At 50.0% G+C, this 19750-nt stretch overlaps 1 protein-coding gene across 5 annotated transcripts in view; it reads right to left on the bottom strand.

Annotated features, from left to right (window-relative positions):
- Positions 1-19750, bottom strand: part of TIAM2 (TIAM Rac1 associated GEF 2) — a 202726-nt gene that overhangs the window by 34073 nt on the left and 148903 nt on the right. For all 5 annotated transcript variants that reach the window (XM_045842983.1, XM_045842981.1, XM_045842984.1 and 2 more), the window contains one exon: positions 1931-2034. In XM_045842983.1, the coding sequence (XP_045698939.1) occupies positions 1931-2034 (104 nt within the window). The remainder of the gene's footprint in view (positions 1-1930; positions 2035-19750) is intronic.

Below are 19750 nucleotides of genomic sequence, written 5' to 3'. Positions count from 1 at the left end.
ACTTCAAAACAACACACAACAAAAAAAATGATGAATACAAGCTACAACACAAGATTTCCAAAAAAAGTAAAGAACTCACCAGAGATAGAGCAGAATAGTAAGACTAAAAACACTGATGATTTCAGTTTAGTAAAGAAACTGCCTCGGCCCTGGCTGGCATAGCTCAGTGGACTGAGCACGGGCTGAGAACCAAAGTGTCGCAGGTTCGATTCCCAGTCAGGACACATGCCTGGGTTGCAGGCCATGGCCCCCAGCAACCTCACATTAATGTTTCTCTCTCTCTCTCTTTCTCCCTCCCTTCCCTCTCTAAAAATAAATAAATAAAATCTTAAAAGAAAAAAAGAAAAAGAAAATCAACTGCCTCCTGGGGGCATGACCAGGCCAGTGCAGCCAGTGGAGTATCTGCTCGGCGTGAGGAACTGGCGAGAGAAGGCAGGTTTTGGAGGAGGTGGACAGAGGATGGGAGAGGCACACAGGAGATGAGAGAGGGACTGGCTGAGCGGAGAGGAGGCCAGGGGCCCGCAGCTGCCCGAATCCGCTCTGAAGCTGGCAGGCTCCGACCGGATCCGCCCTTCTTACCGTGAATGTCACCAGTCCCCACAGGCCATGCCACATGGCCACTCACCAAGGGACTGGCTCCTGGCAGTACGACTGGGGCGTGGTGCTGCTGTAAGTTTTATCTAATAGCTGCCATTGCTTACATTTCCTCCATTCTTATTTTGTAGTTCAGACAAAAGCAAGAAGTGTAATACAAGGACAATTTCAAAATCAGCTAAAACCAGACCGTGCATTACAATTAACTGTGTCCATCGGGCCATTTCTGAACAGATCGCTGAGCACCACTGACAAGGCAGGGGCAGAGTGGGATACGGCAGGTGTCGGTGGGATGCGGGCAGCCCGAACTCTCGAGCACCACCCGTGGGATGTAAGGTGGTGCCGGGCCACGGCCAACTGTGGGGTTAGTCCTTAAAAAGCTGACCACAGATCCACCCTAGGACCTGGCAACTGCATCCCTAGAAGCATACCCACCACAGGAATCGAAAAGAAGGTTCAAACAGACACTGGTACACCAGTGTTCACGAAAGCATGACTCACAATAGCCAAATGGTGGGAACAACCCAGACGCCCACCAACAGGTGAATGGATAAACAAATGAGATAGATCCACACCGTGGAATATCACTCAGCCATCATAAAGAACGGCATTCTGACGCAGTACCACAGGGATGAACCTTGGGAATACTGTGCCAAGTCAAATAATCCAGAAATGAGTGGATAAATGTTGTATGGCTCCACTTATAAGAGGTGCCTGGAAGAGGCAAATGACACAGAAAGCATAACAGAAGTAACCAGGGGACCGGGGTGAATGCGGAGTTACTGTCCCATGGGTACGAGGTTTCTGTTCGTCACGACGAAAAAAGTGCGCGAAGTGGACAGTGGTAGCCGTTGCCCAGGATTGTGAGTGGACCAGTGGCCCTAACAGCGCTGCAGGGGATGCTCAGAAATGGTTAAAATCGCAAATTTTAGACTTTATATATTTGAGCACAACAAAATGACAACATTCCAAAAATAATTTATCTTTGGCCAAAAAGAAAGAAGTGTAGGAAAGGAATAGAATAGTAATTTAGCATGGCTCTCAGAACACCTGAGCTCCGCCTTTCCGGTCAAAAGCACCCTAACATAGGGAGGGTCCTGCTGGGGGCTCTCCGGTGGCCCCCAGGAGTTGGAAGGAAGTCTGGCTACAGCCAATGATGCCTGTTAGTACTTCGTTTCACACAAATAAGGAGATGATTGTCTTTAGGGAAACAATGTCCGGAACAGCTGCTGGACCTAGAAAGAGGACAACTCCACCTTCTTCCCCGTCTCAGGTAAAGGAGGGGATGAACGCTTGCCCGCCAGGTCCTTGTCTGAGACGCGGGACGGCACCTTACCCTGAACGTCTGCTCCATCTTCTCCCTGTGGGACACCTGGTCCAGCGTGCCATCAGTCTGACTCCTCTTCAGGCCAGTTGTGATGTCAGGGACGTTGCTGAAATCTGTAGGAAGAGTGACAAAAACATCGGTGAGTCTGGCCATCCGCAGAGAAGAGTAACGGCTGGGTGAAAGGCTCAGATAGAGAAAGAAGGAAAGAAAAGGCAACTACCCACCTGGGAGGCAGACCACAGCGGTCCTTAGTGACACTGAAGTTTACAGTATGAACACAGCTAGTCTGAACGAGTCTGGGCTCTGGCTCATTGAAGAGGCAACATCTGCCTGTCTTGGTCAAAGGAGACCAACGACCAATCCAAACGAAGGCTTAAATGCCTCGTCACTCTTATCATTTGTGTGCAAACTGTACTTTGCTACCCTCTGACCTCTTATAATTTATTTGGACCGAGAATCAAACAGCAGTGACCATGGTTGGCACTGCCCTGTTTCGGGCTAAGTGAGGGCAAAATCACCAGCGATGGCTCGGAAAACCAACGAGGCGATATCATAGATTCTTATTACATCCCACAACGCGCTCATTTGCAAGTGTAATTCTTCTTTTTCTGGCATCGACACTATTTCACCTGAAATTGGAAGTCCCAAGAGGATCGGCAGACTTTGTTGGCTTCCAGAGTGAAGTTCAAGGACTAACATAAAAGACAAGTCGAGCATGCAGATTTCCAACCCATGAGCACATGCCGTCTCAACGATTCTTTCCGGCGGTTCTCAAACTAGGAGATTCAAGAAGGATGGAAAGGCAATCCTCTACCCAAATATAACACAGGTTTTCATTCTGACTCTCGTAATTGGCAGGCTTTCCCCTCACCCAGGTGAGATCGGGTGGTTTGGGACCCCCGCCAGCTACAGCAGGAAGTCATCAAGTTTGTACCTGTTGTCTAGGCTGAAAAGACATGGAGAGACACTGACAAACTCTTCACGTGGTGGGAGCAAGGACGATGGCCTCTGGGAGACCTCCAGAGGCTACGGGGACCCTGGGAGGTTGGTGGAATTCATGCAGAGAATCACTGGTCCGTGATCCACGCTGATATGACCAATCCTTACACAGGCTCTTGCTTTTGAGACAAGGGGGCGCTTAAAGAAAACATCTTAATGGTCTGCAGAATTCTGGAGCTCCAATTTTCCCCTTCCTTTTGCTTCTTCCCACACCCTAACCGCACCCAGAAAAGAACCAGGGAGTCCAAGTTACACTTCCTCGTTTTTGGTTGTCGAGTAAGTCAGCCTGGTAAGGCAGTGCTGATCGCAAAAGCATGAGCCAGCCTGGGGAACCTTCGGGGAGCAGTGACAGGTGGGGGTACTGGACTCAGCCCTCCCAGGCCCCAACCCCCACACCACAGAGGCAGTCCATCTCCAGCAGGCGAACCGCGGGGAAAGCAAGATGAGACCCTAACCACACGGCGATCCTCCCTCACGCTCCCAAGGCTGCCGTGTGCTCCTTTGGCGAAGGGACACCAAAGGATAGGATGCACCAAAGACAACAGCCTGCACTGCGTGGTGCATTCAGCACGCACGCACCCCTCCGGCCCTCCCTCTGTTAGGCGCCTTCTGAGACCCGGCTGTGTTCCAGGCACTGCGTGGGGTGCGGGGGATACGAAGATAGATGGGACGCAGTCCCACTCTCAGAGTGAGCGTCCAGTCCGGAGGGGGCCGGCTGGTGAGGGAGGGAGAGAGGCGGACACACCAGTTCAACAAAGAGTCACAGATGACGTGAGAGGAGTCCACAGGTGGGGACCCTCGGAAAGGAGGTCAATGCTCCCCAGGTCCCCAAGAGCCTTCGTAGCAAAGGAGACGCTTGAGCCAAGTCTTTACATCTGAGGGGGATTTGTCTTTAAAGCTGAAGGTGACCAGGCAGGACACGCAGTGGGGACAGGAAATTCCCTGAATGGAGGCAGCTGAGTGAAGGCACATCGTAGGAAGTATAAGCACGACCCGGGGACTTGTGGAGTGTGGCTGCGGCAGCAGGAGGAGTGGGCAGGGAGGGAAGGGGCCCCGGGGGTGGAGGGATACATAGAGGGCAAGACCTTGGCAGGAAAACGAGACACAGGAACACTGCGGGTTGAGGCGTAAGGACCCAAACGCACACAGACTAGAGTGACCACGAAAGAGGTAAAGTGAACGCAGGGCCTCTCAGTGGGTGGATGCCACGGGTCTGCTCTTTGCCACCCATTTCGTACAAGGAGATACAGAGAAGAGCCGTATCATCTGCCTTCGGTGACAGGGCAGCTGGGGCATGACGAGGGTGGGAGTCACACGTAGCTCTGGCGATCTGAGTGTGAGGTGCTCGGGGGCCATCCGAGAGGCAACACCCGGGAGCCCGGCGGCCCGCGCACGCACAGGGATGCGGACTGGGGTCTTCACGGCACCCCTGGCAGGGAAGCCGCGGGACGGATGGCGCCCCCGGGGAGGATGCAGAGAGTGACACACGGAAGGGACCCTGGAATCGCCCATGCACAGTGTATGGCTTCCCGGGAGGCGCCCCTCTCTCCACAGAGGAGTAACGTCAGAGAAGTGCGAGGAAATCCAGAAGAGCAATGCCACGGGGGCCATACATGCAAAGTACGCCACCGCCGAGACGGAATCACGCTTGCATGGCTGCGGCCTGTGCCTTGCACATGAAAAGCCCCTGTACGTCCATAGAGTGTCCCCAGTACAGGACACGTGACCCACGTGGAAGTGTGGCCTCACGGTGAAGACTTCTACAGCACCTGCTACTCGCCAGGTAGGTGCCAAGTTGGGTCGACACAAAGCCGAAGGAGACCCGAGTGCCCCTGAGGCCTGAGACGGCGCAGGCGTCAGAGCTCGGGAGCCTGGACGAGCCAGATGGACGCCCGGACAGACACCGCAGGGAGTTAAAGGCCGGGGTCGGGTGGATTCTGCGTCATCTATTCCACAGATTCACAAGACGCCGGAATTCAAATGCTGAAAACCCCCCAAACCTCTTTTTACCTCCTCCAAAGGCAAAATGTTTACCTGGACGCCCTCCCTGTCAACACCTTGCCCACCCAGCGAGGAGAGGCCTCACTGTGACTCGGTGAGGCTGCCTTGGGGCCTTCGGGGGCCCCTGGGTGCAGCTGGGATCCTCTCAGAGGCCCCGGCCTGGACGGGCTGGGTCCCAGGAACCAGCGCCCAGGACGCTGGTGGCTCCGGGGATCCGAGGGGAGGAGGCAGCGCCAAGTGGTCCATTCCTCAGCCCCCAGGTGGGCGTTCTCAGAGCTGCCCCAGCGCCTCAATCCACAGAGGCCGAAGGGGGCTCTGTTCACACACAGTCTCTGTGGGGACCGACTCCTTTTCCAGCCCCTCCCCCCAGCAATGCACTGATGACAAAGCACAGGGCAAGCTAAGCCCGACATTGACCACGGCCATGGACTTCGGTTCTGGAGCCTCGATATTCCCCAGGCCCTGGTCCCCGTGAAAGAGAGTGTGTCCCCCCAGCATTCTTTCCAGAGGAGAAATGAGCACCAAGGAGGTTCCAGGGGAACAGCAAGGCATCTTTAAAAAGTGTGGGCTGGGAAAACACGGGTGCTGACATCTTGTCCTATGTATAGCCCCCCGATACTCCGCCCACGTCCTGAGCACCAGCTGCTCACGGGAGTGAATGTATCCTCCCCTGCCTCCAGCCAGAACACTGGCTCCCCACCTGGGGCGCGCCTCCTGGGCAGGTGTGTTCCCTGGGACGTGAGTCAGGGCACTTCAGACGTCGGGGCATGATAAGCGTGTGCTTCCCAATCACCCCGTGCTCACCACGCCCCACCACCGACGTCCAGCCCGGCTTTAGGAGTCTTTAGCGGGTCTGATTGTAATGCAAAAAAAAAACAACAAAAAAAAAAAAAAACTACAAGAGCAAGTCAAGATACCTGTTTATATCTCGTAAACACACCCTCTGGTTTTTCTCATCTTATTCCTGAGGAAACAAACAGTCTGGGGTGAGGTCCAGCAACCTTGAACATCGGACATCTCAGGTGGCCAACAAGAGCTCCTGCTCAGTTCCCCACGTGGGCCGACTCCTTCTGTTATTTGTTCTCCCCTCGGATGCGTGCTGAGCACCGCACACCCACCAGCCCCGTCCGACGTCAGGTGCCACCCATGCAAACGGGCTCGGACCGCTTTCTCCTTTAACCCAAAACCAGTGTTCGGAGAGTGAGGACACACCAGGCAGGTTGTCGGAGTGGATGACTGCCACCCCGCCCCTGCATGGCCACACACCCCCAGCTCCTGAAGGGCCGCTGAGGGCGGCACGTGGGTGCAGGGAGGAGACACCTACTACCGCGGTGTCTTCCTGCTCTGGCGTCAGTGCAGATCCCACGCACGCCACTCACAGCCAAGCGGGCTGCAACCCCAAACCCTTTGCAAGTCAAGGGCACAGCCTGTGTTCCAGTAACATCCTGGATTTCAGCTTAAAAATAGGAGCCTCACGAAATGCTGAAGTGAAGGCCGCCTTGCCCACCACAGCTCGTAATGTGAATTCAGAGTTTGCATCTATGTCACTTCCAAGGCCAGCCTCGCCTGGTTAGCACGCGGGAGTGTGGGCTTTGCGGCTCACCCCACCCCACCCACCAACCCCACCCTCCAGCACATGAAGCACCAGGCTATCAGGGTGTGACTGTGCTGTGTATGAGGGGGGATTCTTTGGAAATGGGGGGCACTGGAGAGCCTGGGAGAGGGCTCAGGCATGCAGCGGTCTCCCGGCTGGTCTCTGGCCTGCTACTTACGACTCAAAGTCTCTCACTTGCTCAACAGGCAGTCGCGATGTTCAGCTCATCCAGCCACACTCAACCAGGTAGCAAGAGAAGGGGCAGCACGCTCCTCCCAGGCCCCGGACACCGGCCGGGTGGTAGCCGGCAGAGCCCGCAGGCAGCTGGGTCGCCAGAGGGTGGGTGAGGGGTCTGCCCGGGCGGGACCGACCTCTAGAGCACAGACAACTGGTTCCTAGAAAAGGGGCCTCTGGAACCGCTGCCCGCGTCTGAGAAAGCCTGCTGTGGTCTCATAAACGGTAACGGTAAGAGGAACTGAGCTAAAAGTCTCAAGATAACATCAGTCCGGGGGCCCAAAGCAAGAAGGCGAAAGGAGAGAACCTTTGTTCTCCCCTGTGAGGTGCAGTAAGACTTTTTCTGATAAATTAATGGTGGTAGACGGAGCACCAGGAAAAACTCTGCTTCCATGTGTCAGCTGGGGGCTCCCTTGAAGTCGAAAGGGCAGACAACGAGGGTGGAAATTCTTTCCAAACTATGCCTTTTTGGGCTGCAAAGCATGCACGGTAGCACGCAGGTCCTCAGGGCTCTCGGATCCAAAGCCCCATCTCTGACAACCTATGCTTTTACTGTCCCAAAACAGAATTCACTCCTAATGTATGGAGAATTCACTCCATATGTTAATTTCACAAAAAGCATGAATAGCAACACAAAAAGAAAAACAAGTGGAAAGTTATTGGTAGTTTAAGTAAATATGTTTCAGCATGGAAATGCTCGGGCACAGCCGCTCCAGGAGCTGCGGGAAGCCCCCCCTGATGCCCACACCACAGAGAGCAGGTTCAATGTTTCGGGCTGACCACAGAGCGACCACAGCGTGTCTCGGTGAAAGTTCAAGCGCATGTGGGGTATTGTCACCAGTACCGTGGATATTCCTGACAGAGTTCTGGACAAAGTGAAGAAGAAAGCTTCTCTAGATATATTGGGTTGTTGCATTCCTAGAGGATTCTAAGTAGCTCATAGCTGGAGGTGGGGGGCTGTGGGGGAATAATTTGTTTATTCTTATAACAGACTTTTTGGCTCAAGGAATTACATACATGTTTTTCACCTGCACAAATGTCCAGCAGAACAATTCTGCAGTGGGAGCGATCCACTTGAGCTGGCAGGACATCCCATAACCAGGTCCCCGACCACGAAATGCCACTTCCCCCCAATTCATTACGAAAACCAAATACAGTCTCGTGAACTTCCAAAATATCACTGGTGGGCAGTGTCCCTGCTGCCGGGAGCCATCTCTGCCTCTATCTGCGGCCAAGACCTCACCTTTCCCTCAGGGAGGGTCAGTGACATCGGGGGGATGCAAAATACGCCAAAAAGGCCACAGCCCAGAGCAAGTGCAAAGCGAATACTAGCTCCTTCGCCTGTGGAAGAAAATGAAATTTGCTCACTAGAGCAAGGAGAAAGAGGGTGTTCAGATACACAGTGCAGTGTACTTACCTGGGACTGGTATCTCGGGCTCAGAAATGCCTTAGTCAGCCCTGGATGGCGTAGCTCAGTGGATTGAGCGTGGGCTGCAAACCAAAGTGTCACAGGTTCGATTCCCAGTCAGGGCACATGCCTGGGTTGCAGGCCATGACCTCCAGCAACTGCACATTGATGTTTCTCTCTTTCTCCCTCCCTTCCCTCTCTAAAGATAAATAAATAAAATCTAAAAAACAAATGCCTTAGTCGATTAAATCATTAACCCTTAGGAACCCCACCCCCCAAGGTGAAAACTACAGAAATTTCCTATGGAGAGAAAAAAAAATCTAATAGTCACTTATAGCTTTAGAATTGTACATCTTTATCCCCGGCTGGTGTGGTTCAGTGGATTGAGCGCAGGCTGCAAACCAAAAGGGTCTCAGGTTTGACTCCCAGTCAGGGCACGTACCTGGGTTGCAGGCCAGGTCCCCATTGGGGGCCACGTGAGAGGCAACCACACATTGATGTTTCTCTCCCTCTCTTTCTCCTTTCCTTCCCCTCTCTCTAAAAGTAAATAAATAAAATCTTTTAAAAAATTGTATATCTTTGACACTGAATAGTTGTATATCTACTTACATTTTGTTCTTAACCTATTGGATTTATTCAACTTATCTGTTCATTTTCTCAGAATGCCCACTATGCAATTCCACAAATGAACTGCTTATACAGAATCAATGAATTTTAAATCTGAAAAGGAAGTTAGAAATTATCCAATTCAATTCCTTGTTATTATTTGTTTTAAAAAATTGAATGCAATTATTAGCAAAGGTTGATTTTCATACATCAAAGCTGCCCATGTAGCCCTGACTGGCGTAGCTCAGTGGATTGAGCGCGGGCTGCGAACCCAAGTGTCACAGGTTCGATTCCCAGTCAGGGCACATGCCTGGGTTGCAGGCCATGACCCCCAGCAACCGCTCATTGATGTTTCTCTCTCTCTCTCCTTCTCCCTCCCTTCCCTCTCTAAAAATAAATAAATAAAATCTTTATTTAAAAAAAGCTGCCCATGTAAGGACTCAGCATTTTGCAAACGCAAGATTAGGACTCTCTTCGGCTCTCCGAGCTTCACCACCATAAAACCCCGCACTAGTGCTCGCAGCGCGCTCACCATGGTGTCGGTCGCGCTTTGAGTGTGGAGCCGATGTGCACAGACGAGGTTAAAATCTCTGAAATTTAAAATCCACGAACTGTGTATAACAATGATCATTGTTAATTATTTCTGATTGCCCTCAATCTTTCTCAGGCTTTTACAGAAAACGCAGCGGTTGGTGACATCGGCCATTAGGCACATTTGCTGCGCCCTGTCACCCAGGCAAAGAGTGCCCTTCGCCCGTCAGTGAGGCAAAACGAAAATAAAGCCGGTTACGTGAAATAATAGAAATGGATGGACGAGAGAAAACAAATAACTTTGAGTCGACCGCATTCAAAGGCTTGTCAAGTCCAAACTGCACCCTTCGCCGAGAGACCACCATCACTGTTCTGTGGCTTCCTATGTAAAAATTAACCTACTTTTCTTTCTTGTTAGTATTCTTGTGTCTGGGGAATTCAAGACAGTGGTTCGAATGTCACGGTTAAAGCTTGCAGAGAATTAAATTCTTGTTGGGAACCGCCCTGACTGGTATCAGAGGCTGAAACCCCCGCCTAGGCTAAGGCTAAGGGAACGCCCTTGGAACCGTGAGCCGGCAAGGAGATAAAAGCTTATCTCCCTGGCAGGAATGCTGCTTCTGCTGCTGAACCCCCAAAAAGCTTGGTCGGTTAGCCAAAGACAGGGTAAGATTCCCCACGGGGGAACGACCCAAGCCAGGCACGATCACTTTTGGGAGGCCCCCCAAAAGAAGGACTTGGGGGGGGGGCTGCAGCAAAAGGGGGTGATGGACCCTCACTCCTCGGCTTTGACAAAGTCTGAGTTCTCAGCGTCTGGAAGAAAATCTTATCTCTCGGTGGCCTTAGTTCCCTTGCTCCACCTAAGCCTAAAACAATGACAGGGTAGTACAGCTCGGTACTGGGAAGTGCGGATTTCCCGGGGTGATCAGGCCTAAGAAAGAACATGTAAATTACTGTGAAACCTTCTTTGTTTAGAATGCTCTCAGTTGAATGAGAAGGGTCTTAGGAGGAAGTTAGTTTGTTCCTCAGCCTTACAGCTCTTTGACCCCCAACTCAATAGACGGGCAGAGTTCTTTGTTTTCTATAGTTCCTTACTTCCCCTAATGAGTACTGTACTTTACCTGAGTTATTGTGTAGCATGAGCCCAATAAAAGCAGGTATGGACTGTAAATCGGCGCGCTCCTCACTAGAAGGGGTGGCCATTTCGTCCCTACTTCTCCACAGAAACTAGTTTGTCTCTGTGCATGTTTTTTCTCACGTGTTTATCGTCGAGCCATCCACAGCGTTCCGTGGTCACTGCTGGCCGGTGACCCACGCACAACAAATTCTATTACAGCAAACACCCTGCCAGAAAAATGTAAACTTCCTAAATCTTCCATGTCCACTTAACCTGAGGTCACGGCCAATGGGGGATGTTCTTGACAATGCGGTCTCTCCGGAGATAAACAGAGAGGTGTAAATACCAGCAGTACGTGTTTCGTGATAGCACGCTGCTGTGATTTGATTCAGTTATGTTGTGATAAACACCCTCAGGGTCTGAAAGGATGCTTCTAGGGACGGGAACGTGGCAGGTATTTTCAGGGTCGGACAGTGATGCGAGCCACCTCCCTGCTGGTTACAGCCCAGCGCAGGGAGGGCTGTCCTGGGAGGCGGGGAAAGGAAGTGAGCGGAGCCCGGGGTGAGCCTATGACACAGGCGAGGGCTTGGCGAAGGGCCTCCCACTGCACGTGATCAGGGTCCCTAAGGAAAAATACAAGGTCAACGGTAAGAGGGATCTTCCGCCAAGGGTTTGGTCCACCAGCAACTGATTCCCACCACAGGCAGGAGGACCACCCAGATGCCACACTTAACTACACCCAGGGGCTTATAACAGCTACTCCTGTGTTGGAGACACTTAAAGAACTTTAATAAAAGTACAATTTAAATTCAACACCCTTACAAACTGCTTAATTGTGATCCTACTCAAAAACCCTGAGAAGAAATCTCTTTAAAAAGTGCACGGAAGATTTCTGTGCTATAGGAAAGGAAAGCCAGCGTGACACCTCCTGTCGGCAAGTGCTGTGGTCCCGTGGGGCGACGAGGAGGTAAAATAAAATATGATTTGGCCGTAAAGGGGAATAAGGAAGTCCTGATTCACGCTACCACACTGATGAACCTAGAAAACATTACACTAAGTGAAGGGAGCCAGACCCAGGAGGCTATGCTGGGTGCTTCCGTTTGCACATGTCAACTCCCCAGATCGGGCAGACCCAGCAGCAGCTGGGAAGTCAGAGGTTAATAGGGGCTGGGGGGTTGGGGGGATTCAGGGTGACTGCTGATGAGTACGGGGTTTCTTTCTGAGGTGGTGAAAAGGTTCTGGAATTAGGCAGTGGTGACGTTCGCACAACTCTGTGAAGGTACTAAACATCACTGAACTATATACGTTTCCAAAGAATCGAGTGACACAAAATACACGCTCACACAACTGCAAGGTTAATGAAAATCCGTGTGAATTATCAAATACGACACCTGAATAAAGACACTGAGTCCATGCTAAATAACCCACCTTTCCTTCAACGGAGAAAGCCCGGAATGATTGCAAGGTATTGGTTTCCTAGTAGATAAATTATGACACACACACACACAGCGATGTTGCAAGGCAGTAAGTCTTACCTTCCATATCAGGTACATAAACACAATAGTTTGAGTTCAAGAGAGGAAGAATCCACGATCCCTCCAAGGTGACCTGCAAGCCACCCCCCACTTCTTTTGCAACACAGTCCTAACAGAGAGGTACGGAAATTCAGTTTGTAGCGTCCGTGAAGACTTCTATTCCCAGAGATCTCAGCAAATTGTAAAATTTCTGCCCCCCTCCCCCGGGCCCCAGATAAGAACTCACAGCAGAGCCGTCACCAAGCAGGTTACATCAAAACCTGCTTCACTGCAGGGCACATTATTACTGGATTTTACTCCAGGTGTGGTATTAGAGAAATCTTTAGAAGGAAAGAAAGTGGTTAAAATCCAGACATTTTCCCCTGGGCAAAGAAAAACAAGATGACGTGGTTCTCGCCCTACCCACATTCCCCATGACCTTGTCCAAGTTACTAGCAACTTAATGCGTCCGCTGTGCCTTGATTTACCCAGCTGTGAAAAGTCAAATGATAATAACAGCCCTGCTCCATCAGGGGGACGTAAGGGCTAATTAATGTGTTTACGGTTCTCAGGGATCTTTCTGTTCTGGACAGCCTGCTATTATCACGAAGCCCTGACTGACTCTTCTCTAGGGCGGTCAGGACCTGCTTCTATTTAAAGAGGTAATGAGATTTGTTACAAAACGGAAAGCTCGATCCATTACTCTCCCCCCCCCCCACCACAAACTTCTGTAAAAAATGCACATTCCTATAGCCATGTAAATTGTGGCTTTAATTATAGTAAATGACTGAACTTGAGGGAGAGGAAGTAAAGACGCTAAACTGTCTTCTCTAATCCTTCATTTTAAGGGCAAAGGAAATAGGAGTTGGAGAAACCTGCCCAAGGTCAAGCACAAGGCCCAGAGCCAGAATCCAGGGTCCCCTTCCTCCAGATCCACAGGCGTTCACTCACATCACCTCTCTCACAGGAAACCTAACGCACCTCCCACACCGGCACCGCCCTGCACTGGTGATGCAGAAACTACTGCTCTTTTTCAGCTGCCGTTTGGGTCTGCCGGCCAAAATAACCCTGCGCCAGGGGCACTGGCCAGCCAGCCCACGAGAGGGGCAGAGCCACACCAAGAAGGGGCGTGAGCCGGGCCTCACGCTCGCCGACCCAAGACACTAGCCAGGCTGGAGCTGGGTGGGATGGTGCTCAGCCAGTCTCCGCACAAGTCCCTTGCAACCGGAGCTGTAAGAAGGGACCCGGGAGCTCCAAGGGTTCTTTTTACGCCCCAGGACCCCTCTCAGACCACCACCTTCACTTTGAGTTGAGACTCCTAACAACTGTCCTTCTGTTTACTAGGTATTTGAGTGAAATGCCTGCTTTGACCAAGAACCGTGTCAGCTGCCATGTCTTACACATCTTTGTATTCTTCCAAGTCCCTGGTTTCCAAGGGGTTTTCAACCTAGTAGATGAACTATGATGAACACACACACGGTGATGTTGCCAGGCAATAAGTCTTACCTTCCATATCAGGTACATAAACACAATAGTTTGAGTTCAAGAGAGGAAGAATCCACGATCCCTCCGAGGTGACCTGCAAGCCACCCCCCACTTCTTTTGCAACACGGTCCTAACAGGGAGGTGCGAAAATTCAGTTTGTAGCTTCCGTGAAGACCTCTATTCCCAGAGATCTCAGCAAACTGTAAAATTTCTACTTGCACCTCGTCTTTCAAACACACTCGATACATGTCTTAATCTTCCGTTCCTCCTTCCCCAGTGGACGCACACTGACCTGCAGAGGATCAGAGACCATCCACACGGGGCGACAGGCGCGCTGGCCGGGCTCACCTGGTGACCGGCATTCGGAGGTCACAGGTATTAAGCTCATGAAACCGAGGCTTCTCATCAACCCTGTCATCCCCCTTCCTCAAGTATTTTTTTTAATAAAATAATACTGAGGAAATTCAGGAAACAGCCATTTTGTTGGCATTAACATGCAAAGGTGCCCAATCTGCACAGGAGAGTGATGTGGCCATTGGTCAACTGACACATGAGAGTCAGAATTAGACTCACAAATGGCGCTTTAGGGGTAAAGAACTGGAGTTGGAAAGGTAGGCGGAGAAAAGTTGAGAACAGCATGTCCTTCTGCTCAGAAGCTTCTGAGAGCTTCCCTGGGAACTCCCGATTCCCCAGGAAGTCTGTGGGGAGACTCGGGAAGGAAGGGTGTTCCACAAACTGCCCCACATGGCCCAGCGTGCGTCCACCCTCCAGGGGCAGCTGCCAGGGCCCCTCGCAGAAGGACACAAAATAATCTTGCTGGCAATTTCACGTCTCTTTCCAACTACCTTTTTCCAGAGCTACTCACAAGTAACGAAATTGGATCACTTGAACTCTGTCACCTTCTCCCATACGATGTTAAAGATGCTAATGGCCAAAAAGCAAAAAGGAATAAAACATGAAAGGCTTTATATGGGAATGGACAATTTATAAATAGCTAATCAGAGCTGAGACCTGTAGGATCAGAAATAAATTTATAAGATGCAACAAATCATAACTGAAAGGTTTGAAATGAAAGCAATTGATTTGCTGTACTTGTATTTCAAACGTTATTGATTTCTCCCATAAACAAATGTGTTTTTGCCTTGCGCCCTGAGTGGAAATCTGTCAAGGAGGCGATTTGTCATTCAGATCTCCTCCCTTTCCCTTGATGTTGTTAATTTTGATGGATTTTGTGGGATTTTGTCCAGGGGCTTTCAGTATAGGCCATTTCAAAACCATTTTGGAAGCAGGTGGAATATTCACTATACATCTAGAAGCTCAACACAGGGTGTCCCAGAAGGAACACCGGGTCTCCCCCAGCTGCCCACAGACAGCACCCCCCCTTTGCAGGTGGTCCAGCCCACGTGGCAGGGAACTGAGGCATCATTGTCCGATGTACGACGTTTCTGGTATCTTCTTCAGTAAATGTCCCCATTTTTCATATTATATGGCTGGGTACCTTCTGGAAGGACCTCGTATATCTCTGTGAGTTTGGATTTTCCTCAAACTATTTCCATCAAAACAATTTACCACCACAGACTGAATGCAGAAGCTGGCGCCAAAACTCCAGTTGTTCTCTATTAAGATGCACATTAAAGAGATGTGCAAACAATGTAAAACAATACTATGCTCCCTAGTTTTTATTTTACATTTTGGTACACAGACCTACTTTTTAAAAAAAATATGCTTATTGTACCACCACAGAGCAGATTCGTTATTATTACTTTAAAATAAGTTAACAAATATTTGCAAAACTTCTCAGTTAAATTTCTAATATAGTAAATACCAATAAATGTAACCCCCATAACTACAGCTCTGATTATTTTTTAACAGTAAAGGATCTGGAGCCCAGCAGGTTTAGGGACTGAGGAACTATAGCAGCGGCTGTTGTCTGTTCGAACCTCTACCCGCCCCCCCCACCACACACACACACACACACACGCACGCACGCACGCACGCACGCACTGTAGCGCCCTGAAGACGGGGGTCTCATTCTTGCATTTCTGCCATCAAACACGGCTCTTACACACACACGTATGATCTCACAGTTCGGGCTGGGGCGGAGCAGAAGATGAGGTTAACAGGGCCGCACCCCTTTGGGAGGCCCTAAGGGAGAAACCATTTTCATGCCTTTTCCAACTGCTCAAGGCTGCCTGCTTTCCTCGGCTCACGGGCCCGCCCCACCTCTGCTTCTGTCACGACATCTCCCTCCCTGACTCTCCTGCCTTCCTCTTGCAAACATCTTCACGATCGCCCTGCCTTGTACCCAGCCAGACCGACCAGCACAACCTCCCCGTCTCAAGATCCTCCATGGAATCACGTCTTTTAAGCCCCTTTTCCCATATTCCCAGGTCCTGGGATTAGGAATGTGGACACTCCTGGGGGATGGGCATTATTTTGCCTACCACAGCCATGTACTAAGATAATACAGTAACAATAAAGTAGAAGAATAACCCACCGTTTTCCCCTAAAATTGAAGAGTCTTCAGGTCATGATGAAAAAGAAACTAGGAAGAATGATTACCTCTGAGAGAGAAACTGGGTGGCTAGGCACAGGGTGAGGAAAATTTACCTCTTGTATTTATTTAACACTTGTGTGGCCTTTACTCTGCCCAGAAAGTATCTAGTCTTTCCATAAAAATCTAGACCTTTGTACAGTTGCAAAAATCAAGCATGGTGAGCTCAAGGGACTTGCCCACCCAGTGCCGCACAGCTAATAAGTGGGTGAACCTGGACCCGGGACTTGAACCCAGCTGGCTTGGTTAGTGTCCACATTCTTCATCACTTCCCTCTATAGCTTAGCAGGACTCACCTATCACCATTTAACCTCTTACACTGCTCATTTTCCTACCATGTACATGTATTGCCAACCCAAAGAACAAAGATACACTCACAATGTGGCTGTCTCTAGAAGTAAGAGTTAATAAGGACATGTGCACACACTTGGTCTTTCCCGATGGTCTCAGTTCCTTCCCAGAGAGAAATGAGGCAGGAATGCAATTCGGTTTTAAGCCCATTACAGAAGAAGGGGAACAGAAATGGAAATGCAGACAAGCACCACCGAGCAATCAGCACTCGTAACACAGGAACAGTCATGTCTCTGTTCCCCGCTTTATGTGACAGGCCATAGAGCGTCCTCTTCCCAACAGTGATCATAGAAGCCTCATGGAACAGCCACTTCCTCGGGATCTCGCTCACTCTGCAGGCCCGGGTGACTGTACTTCACCCAGGCACCCTGAGCTCTCAGAGGCCTATTAGCACTGACATAGCCAACAGAAACGTCACGCCGTGTGCTCCAGAGAAATCCTGTAGACTCTCACTTGAAAGATGTACTTGCAATTAATGTAGGAGAGAGAATACAGGGTGAGTTTTTACTGAAAATGCTGGCAAACTTTATTTATCAGCTTCGCGCTCAGCTGCCACATTGCCATGTCTTCCCTGCTACCGAGCGTCTCCCCCCACTGGCCATCCCTGCCCCTGGCCAGAGGGACTGCCACACCGACAGGTGACTTGTGAGGATCAACCACACCGTTAACAGACAGGGCATCACAATGCTGAGGGGCGTGTGGGTTTCATAAGGCACCTGCAGGAATTTCTTCTTCCCCCGCAAACATTTACCTAGCATTTATTTTACAAAGTGCTTCTGGCCATGAAAACAACAATAAAAAAAAAAAAAGAAGAAGAAAACAACAATCCTTAAGCCCCAAAGGAAAGATGCAAGAGCAGAAAAATAGAGCTGATATGCAGGAGCACGATATCTACCTGCCAGCATCCAAGCCACACTTTAGTGGTCACGAAAGGCCCAGAAAAATCTTCTGTGTTTCATAGAAGGTGGGGGGAAATCATGCAGTTCTCGCTGTTTTTAGGGACCTGCCATGACCTGTTATAAATTCCTGGAAGTCAGAGTTTTCCACAATGTGGCCCCGAGAGACTTTCCAATTTTTATTCCCATTTTATCTTCCCACACAAGCCAGGTGACCTCTAACCTGTGTCCCTGGTTGATGCCCCACCACACACTTCCCAATCCACAGCCTGTGCATCTGTAGCTCAGGTCCAATGCTCTCGATCTGACCTTTCCAGAAACCTCTCTCTCTGATGCTCACACCTCTCTTCCGGCCCCTGTGGCTCAAAATAAACACACAAGTCAGTGGGATTCTACTTCTATGCTGGACCTCTTACTCTCTGTATTGTAAGGTTGTGTTTGTGCATCACAAATTCCTATTTACAAGTGTTTCACTGTTCCCACTCTACTATGAACTTCTAGAAAATGATGTCTAATTCATCTTTATGTGCCTGCAACACTTCACAAAATGTTATTGTTTATTTTGTTAAACAAGTAAAGAAATGAATGGCTGAGAATGAGAAAAAGAAAACCAAATTCTCCAACAACGCTAACTTTTATAAGGGAGTTGGGACCCAAGGACCGTGATTCCCCCCATTGCCAACAGAAGAGCACGTGCTCACTTCCACAGAGGAGCCCGAAAACTACCTTCGGCACGATGATAAGAAACGCTAAATTCTGAGGCCAAAGTTCTCTGTATCCTGGTAAAACTAGTATTTCCCAGTCAGATTTAATTTTTTTTTAAATACACTAGCCATCTTTAGGAACGCTAATATGTTTTTACACCTGGGGATCTGGGTGTCAGCCAGACACAGACTGCGGACTTGCAGCTTTGTGCACAGACAGAGCCTTCACCCTCTGAGCTAACTGCTGTTAGTCATCCCAAACCCGGCGCTGGAAGGCAAAGGCCCTCGCCGTCGTAAACAGGAAACGAGAGGGTTCGCCACATCAGAGCTGGCGCTGCAAGTCTTCCTCCGGTGGAAAGGTGTGTAGCAGACACACGCATACATTCCCGGAGCAATTTCTTTCCAAAGAGCAAATTTGCATCTAAGTGGCTTCTGGTAGCTAGCCTGAGACTCCACACGACTCATGCGTCAATGTAAAAAGGGAGTGATTCAAAGCGGGGTGGGAGGTTAAAAAAAGAACCTCAGGCTGCAATTACCTTCATCATCGGTAAGAGTTCGCTGGGTTGATCGTGTCTAAACGGGGGAAGGAACAGAGAGGCCTTTTCTGTTTTGTCTCCTGTTAAGTAAACCCCCCAGTTTTAACAATGGCGACAGGAATAGCCGTTTGTAGACGGGAAATGCGTGCACACCACAGGGCACATCCCGTGCTTACAGACAGACTCTGTTCAGGAGCTCCGGGCCCAGTGAAACTCTCTTAAAAGCTGTTGGACTTTTTCAAAAGATGGCATACACTAGGAAAAGGGATTTTCCTACCGAAATCACAAAAACAGCATTAATGGGAATCCAGTATAAACAGGGCTGGCGTGTCCAATCCCTTCAATGGTCGCCTTGTTGGCTTAAAAATAACACCAGGCTCTTGAGGGGATTCCAGGGGCAAAGTTAATTCTCTCTATAAAGAGTCTTCACAGATGATATTTCCGCTCAAGTCAAATACAGCCTGTGGACAGTTGCTCTCTTTCTACGGGGGAATCACGAAGGCAGACTCCATAAACCCTCACATGCGAGAATCCAAGGGTCATTCATTTCCTAGAGAAACAAAGGAGCCTAATATTCAACACTCATCCATCCTCCATGGTTTTTTGTCCTGCTCTACACAGAGTCTCGTGGAAGTATGACGGCAAAGCCGTGACCGCTGCAAGTTCTTGGTTCCTCCGTGCACTCAGTACGTGGAAGGGACAGTGTCTCCGGAGGAACGAACAAAGTGAGCAAGTCAACTGGCTGCGCCAGGGGTGGACGTTGGGGGCATATAAACCCTAATTCAGAGAATAGCAGCATACACACACAACAGCTAGGATTTCCTGAGAACTTGACCCATACTGTCTCGTTTAATCGTCAAAACCTTGGCACAGAGGGATTCAGAAAATAGAAGGTCCTATGCTCGAGTTCAGACCCACCCCACCCGCTTGAGTTGAGACTAATAGCCACGGGCAGCACGAATAAGCTCCGTGGAACGGGAGCTTGCATTACCCCAGCCCTCCTGAAGGCGGCACTCTAGCAGGACCCAGGAATCTGCATTTTCACAGGCTCATCAGGTGAGCTGTATGCACTGTGAACTGTGAGAACCACTTCCCTGATGCTGGCAGGATGCGTCCTTTCTAGAAAAAGCACAGAACCTGAACTCAGCTCACAATCGTCCCCCTGGTCCCTTGAGACCTGTCCCGCTGGCCAAGACGTCTTTTAATCAGATGTGTAAGTAATAAGAGAGGGTTTTTTTGGTCACACCTGATTAAGAGAGTCAAGGTAACAAATACACATTCCTGGATACCTGGCCAAAACCA

This window comes from Phyllostomus hastatus, unplaced genomic scaffold, assembly GCF_019186645.2.
Source record: "Phyllostomus hastatus isolate PE091 unplaced genomic scaffold, TTU_PhHast_1.1 phas_contig_40, whole genome shotgun sequence".
NCBI lineage: Eukaryota > Metazoa > Chordata > Mammalia > Chiroptera > Phyllostomidae > Phyllostomus > Phyllostomus hastatus.
Note: the sequence above shows the minus strand (reverse complement) of the source record. Positions and strands in the feature narration are given on the sequence as shown.